At 41.1% G+C, this 5,932-nt stretch overlaps 1 protein-coding gene across 1 annotated transcript in view; it reads left to right on the top strand.

Moving 5' to 3' along the window:
• The window catches only part of EIF5 (eukaryotic translation initiation factor 5), a 6,017-nt gene extending 763 nt beyond the window's left edge, over nucleotides 1-5,254 (top strand). The window contains exons 3-12 of the mRNA XM_006839509.1: nucleotides 249-528; nucleotides 628-709; nucleotides 964-1,136; nucleotides 1,455-1,566; nucleotides 2,418-2,557; nucleotides 2,937-3,095; nucleotides 3,744-3,905; nucleotides 4,111-4,275; nucleotides 4,399-4,533; nucleotides 4,862-5,254. Of these exons, the coding sequence (XP_006839572.1) occupies nucleotides 457-528; nucleotides 628-709; nucleotides 964-1,136; nucleotides 1,455-1,566; nucleotides 2,418-2,557; nucleotides 2,937-3,095; nucleotides 3,744-3,905; nucleotides 4,111-4,275; nucleotides 4,399-4,533; nucleotides 4,862-4,951 (1,290 nt within the window). The 5' untranslated portion in view covers nucleotides 249-456 and the 3' untranslated portion in view covers nucleotides 4,952-5,254. The remainder of the gene's footprint in view (nucleotides 1-248; nucleotides 529-627; nucleotides 710-963; nucleotides 1,137-1,454; nucleotides 1,567-2,417; nucleotides 2,558-2,936; nucleotides 3,096-3,743; nucleotides 3,906-4,110; nucleotides 4,276-4,398; nucleotides 4,534-4,861) is intronic.
• The last annotated feature ends 678 nt before the right edge of the window (nucleotides 5,255-5,932 follow it).

Here is a 5,932-nt window from a genome sequence, read left to right as displayed (position 1 = left end):
GGCCCGGCGGCCGGGCGGCTCGAGCTGCCCTTCGCCCCGGCTCGGGACGGGGACGAAGGTTAAGGGGCGCGCTGGCGGCCCGTGGTGGCCGGAGGGGGACGGGCTTTGTCGGCGGGCGTTGGACGGCAGCTGCTTGCGCCTGCGCTGCGGAAGCTGACCCTCGGCCGCGGAGCTGGGGGGGCTCGGGTGGGCATGTTGGGGGGCCGCCCCGGTGAAACGTGGGGTTCTTCTCCCTTCTTCTCTTCCAGAGCTGTTGCGCAGCCATTGGTACCTGTATTGGGGAAACATAGCGTACAAGCAAGAAGCTTACAGCCTCAGCGGCGAAAATTTTTTCATGTCAGAGACCGAGAACTCTTGCAGTCGTTTATGTCATCCCTTCTTCTCCAGACAGAAGATACCAAAAAGTTGCAATCCAAGATCTCTTCATCTTATTGATAAAGCCACTAATAAGCCAAAATGTCTGTCAACGTCAACCGCAGTGTGTCAGACCAGTTCTATCGCTACAAGATGCCCCGTCTGATTGCCAAGGTGATGCTGGAAAGTCGTAAGCTCCGTTCGTAGATTTTAGTTAAGACGTGGCTCCTAATGGACTAGGCAGTGTGAACTTACAATTGTTTTTTCCTTTAGGTTGAGGGCAAAGGAAATGGAATCAAGACAGTTATAGTCAACATGGTTGACGTTGCAAAGGCGCTTAATCGGCCTCCAACGTGTAAGTAATGTTTCTTGGAGAACTATGAAAAGGCGTGTTATGAATGAAGTCTTTGACATGCCTAAATTGTACACTAGTTAACTAGCTCTGAAGGGGTACGTGGAACCTTGGACTTAAAAACTGACTTGGTTGTCATTAGTAACCTAATCTTTTTTTTTTTTTTTTTTTAAATCGATACTTTTATTGTAACTGTGAATGGATAAAAATTAATTTTGTTAACTGTAATGAGTCAAAACTTTTCTTTTTTCAAATAGATCCCACCAAATATTTTGGTTGTGAGCTGGGAGCACAGACCCAGTTTGATGTTAAGAATGACCGTTACATTGTCAATGGATCTCATGAGGCGAATAAGCTGCAAGACATGTTGGACGGATTCATTAAAAAATTTGTTCTCTGTCCTGAGTGTGAGAATCCTGAAACAGATCTGGTGCGTGCCTTTGAGGTTTTTGCCAGTAAAAGGAAAAGCCATGTATCTGCTTTGTGTCCAGTCCTGTGATATCACCAAATCAGGTTCCTGAAGTAGCAGGACTTAATTGGAAATTAAGCGAAAAACCTCACATTTTGAAGACATTTCCATGCTGAGCGTTTTCTTAAAAAAAAAAAAAAAAAAAAACTACTTTCCAAAAATAATATTTACTTTTTGAGCTGATTGAGATGTTGTCTGAGGATTATGTATTTTCATGCTTTGTTCCTTCCAGAATTTTCTCGTATATTATGGGTGATATACTTTTTACTTTTTTGGCAGCATGTCAATCCAAAGAAGCAAACAATAGGTAATTCTTGTAAAGCCTGTGGCTATCGGGGCATGCTTGACACACATCATAAACTCTGCACATTCATTCTCAAAAACCCACCTGGTAAGTCTTCATCATGGGCTACTAAGATCTTATAGAGATGCTAATTGTTGGAAACAAAATGGAAGTTTTCTTTGCTCTAGAACCAGAACAAAAGGAATTTATAAAAAATAAAATTTTAACTGTATTTTTTTAATGTACCACCAAAGCTGCCAGTTAAAAAACATCTATTTTTAAGACATATTGTCTTAGTAGGGATGAAATCTGTGTTGTAAACAGATGGCTGGAGTCCTGGAAAAGAAGTATCTACTGTGGAATTTGGAGATGCTGTTTGATAAACAGGGAGGCATCCCATATAAAGTTTATGTTCTTATGTTTAGAGGCAAGCAACACTCTGTGGCAGATGATCAATACTCTCTGTCACAATTTGCGCTTGCTATAGCAAGAAAGTCTAACCTATTCCGGTGTTCTCTCCTCAGTGAGACTAGCCGTTATATAGACTTTGACAGTGAAAACCCAGTTGAACTTTGGTCTTGCTCTGAGTTATAGGGGGAGAGGTCATAAAGGACGGTAACCGTTCTTCCTAGTCTTACCCGACAGTCAGGTTTTTAAGTGTCTGGAAGATTAGAGGAAGAATAGCACACAAAAGAATCTCAGTATTTAATTGTTGTGCCACTGAGCTGCTTACCTATGAAACTTAAGTACGTACGTTAGGTCTGTGAGTTCCTTAAGAATTATCGGTAAAATTATTCCTATGCATGCACATGGTTTGCTGAGGGAAGGCAGGCGTCCATAGCATTCGTTGGGCTCTTCTAAGCAGGGGTGTGTGTGTGTTGCAGAAGGCCAGGGGTTTTAATGTTTGTACTAGGTAATCTATGATATAACACGTGGGATTGTGCTTATGTTCCCTATAGAGAATAGTGACAGTGGGACAGGAAAGAAGGAAAAGGAAAAGAAAAACAGAAAGGGCAAAGACAAGGAAAATGGTTCTGTGTCCAGCAGTGAGACACCACCACCACCACCTCCAAATGAAATCAATCCTCCCCATGCTGTGGTGAGTGTAGGGTGGCAACAGGGTGGGCAATAGAGTGGGCAAAGTAGACAAACATTGTCTGAGGGGGTCAGAAACAAGACACAACTGCATTTTGGCTTCTGAGTTTTATTGATCACTTGAACTAACATGAACATGTTCTGGTAGAGTAATGGTGACACATTGGGCTGCTAAAGGTCAACAGTTCAAGTGGGGAAAAAGATGAGGCTTTTTGTTCCTTAAAGATTTTAAAGCTTTGGAAACCCTATACAGTCTCTTGTGGCACGACTGTAGCAGCAACAACAGTAAATGTCATTTAGTAGAAGTAAACTTCTGCCTTTTGCTTGATTAAAAATCAGATGCTTTAAAAGTTTTGACCATGTCTTTTTGTTTTTGCAAACAGGAAGAAGAGGAGGATGATGACTGGGGGGAGGATACAACTGAAGAAGCACAGAGACGCAGAATGGATGAAATCAGTGACCATGCAAAAGTCCTGACCCTTAGTGATGATCTGGAGAGGACTGTGGAAGAACGGGTCAACATCCTGTTCGATTTTGTTAAGGTAAAGAACCTACTTCCCAGATAGTCTAGACATCATTTGTATCCCAGCCTTTGACTTTTCATTCCTTTAAGTGGGGTGATTAGTCTTCATGATTGGTATCTCTGGGATATAGAAAACACAAGGCTTATTTTCACTATTGCCCTCTCCCTCCACATAGTGGTTTTGAAGTAATTTTAGCCTTACAGAATAATAACTTTATTTTTTTATGCAGTTAGCATTTTCTTTAGCAATGTGGTCTTTCTGTTTATACATTGTGGAGGGTCAGACACCGGTACATCCAATTTTGTATGTCCTCAGAGAAACCAAAGCACATGATGGCTGCCTGTTATTTTAAATACTTGGACTCTTGTTACTTCCCAGGTTTTGTGGACCTAAAGCAGTCATTTATTGCTGTTATGTTAATTCCCGATCATCTTGCCTGTTCTCTAATAGTTTCTTTTCTGTCAAAATGGTGTTCTACCAATGGAAACTACCATAATTTATCAACGAACTCTTCAAAAAGCTTGAAACTGTTTCAAGATGGAGCGTTCTCTTATAGTTCTCAGGGATGCCTAATCCAGAATTGAAATTAGTTATAGAGAACCTAGTCTGTGTGAGCAGAATGCACTACAGTAAAATCACGTGGACTTTACTGCCTTTAATTTGCAGAAAAAGAAAGAAGAGGGAATTATTGATTCGTCTGACAAAGAAATTGTTGCTGAAGCAGAACGGCTGGATGTAAAAGCCATGGGCCCTCTTGTTTTGACTGAAGTTCTTTTTAACGAGAAAATACGGGAACAAATCAAGAAATACAGGCGCCACTTTCTACGAGTAAGCCGATTTCAGATTTATAAATGCGTCCACAGCTGTGTGACCTTGGGAATGGTACTTGAACCTCTCTTGTCCACCTGTTCTCTGAAAACAACTCTTAGATATCTTCAGGCCTGACCTTGTGGGTCACTGGTGTCAGGCAATTGCCTTGAGAGAGTGGAATAGAAGGATCAACTTGCTAATACCCAGGTGTCTCAATTTGCAGTTTTGTCACAACAACAAAAAAGCCCAGCGGTACCTTCTTCATGGATTGGAGTGTGTGGTAGCAATGCATCAAGCCCAACTCATCTCCAAGATCCCACACATCCTGAAGGAGATGTATGACGCAGACCTTCTGGAAGAAGAGGTCATCATCAGCTGGTCAGAAAAGGTCAGCACATGAGTAACATGTGACTTAGTCCCCTTAGCCCAGCAGAAAGGTGTGTTTTCATTTGTGTGTGTGTGTGTGTTTTGTTTTTTCAAGTTTAAGAAAATTGCGCCTAATTCTTTTTAGGCCTCTAAGAAATATGTCTCAAAAGAACTTGCCAAAGAGATTCGTGTCAAAGCAGAACCATTCATAAAGTGGTTGAAGGAGGCAGAAGAGGAGTCTTCTGGTGGTGAAGAGGAAGATGAAGATGAAAATATTGAGGTAAATGGGAAATGCGAAATGTTAGCTACCTATGGTGTTATTAGTAGGAGTTTGAGAATTAAGTGGTTTGTGAATCACGGGCAAAGACAGTGACCCAGGTGTCATGTAAAAGTTCATTGTCAGTAAAAATTTGCAAGATGGTATTGCACCATGGAGACCAAGTCAAGATCACTTATTGTCTGATACCAAAAACTCTTCCATGATGAATGATTGATACATCTAGGTAGGGCTTGGGTGTTTTTCTCCTTTTGATAATTTATTTGTTGTTTATAAGCACATTGATTGGGTTAAGGGTTTGAGAATCTTTAAAAGCGTTTCTTATTAACAGGTGGTGTATTCGAAGACTGCCAGTGTTCCTAAAGTTGAAACTGTGAAGTCTGACAACAAGGATGATGACATTGATATTGATGCCATTTAAAGCGATGAATGCAACCTAGCTTACCAGTGTAATGCTGCAAAATGTCCTGCATTATCGACCAGAAGTGCAACATGTATGTGCAAAAGCTACAATGGCTTAACATCAGGCAACACTTGATACTAAAGATGTTCTACTGTGAGTGGTCTGTGATTAGCCCAATGAGACATCTAAGAGTCCATGCACATCCCTGAGCAGATGTAGTCTGCTTATTGAGAGCATGTTTCTTTCTCAAAGCCTAGTGGTGGACCCATTTGGATCACGTTTATACAGCTATAAAAATAAAGTTTTCTTTTTGGTCATTCATTATCCAGATTTGGGCTCTGAATGACTTAAGCTAAAAATAATTGGCTCCTTTTTAAAACCCTGCACCATCACTCACACTGATAGGATTCGTGGAGCCTGTCAATGTTAGATGCTGAGATGAGACTAATAACTTGAGCAGAATGAAAAACCTAAACCTTTCTAATAGTCACCTTATTCAGCCATTAAGAAATCCTAGTACCTTTTCATTTTTCTCTCTGCTCCCTCACATTACATGTAGTAATATGCCAAGGGGTGCTGTAATCAGATGACCGGGCAGCACCCTCGTCATCTTAGAAGTTAAGTGCAGGTTTCCAATTGGGTTGTGTTTTTAGGTGTTTTTGTTTTTTTAGGTCATGTATACTTGCCCTCCGGTTATAGTCTTTAAACTTGTGTGCATTGCACGTTGGGTGAGCCAGGGAAATGATCACATTGGCACACTGCGTTGCGTGGCTGTTGTCTGTATACTGAGAAAACCCAAACTGAGATGTGATTAAAGAGCAAGCGCTAGGATTTTATTTGGCAAGGGCAGAACAAGGTGCACTTGATATCTAGCCTAAATGTGAGTGTACTTTCCCAGCTTCTATCTTTTTGGGTTTAGATTGCAATTTCAAATTGTTTGGGCATACTATGTCTCGTTCAGTGTGTTTATTCTCCTGGCATTATGGTTTGTTCTTTAAT

This window comes from Chrysochloris asiatica, unplaced genomic scaffold, assembly GCF_000296735.1.
Source record: "Chrysochloris asiatica unplaced genomic scaffold, ChrAsi1.0 scaffold00025, whole genome shotgun sequence".
Classification (NCBI taxonomy): Eukaryota; Metazoa; Chordata; class Mammalia; order Afrosoricida; family Chrysochloridae; genus Chrysochloris; species Chrysochloris asiatica.
The sequence above is the reverse complement of the archived record's forward strand: the minus strand, read 5'-3'. Positions and strand labels throughout refer to the sequence as shown.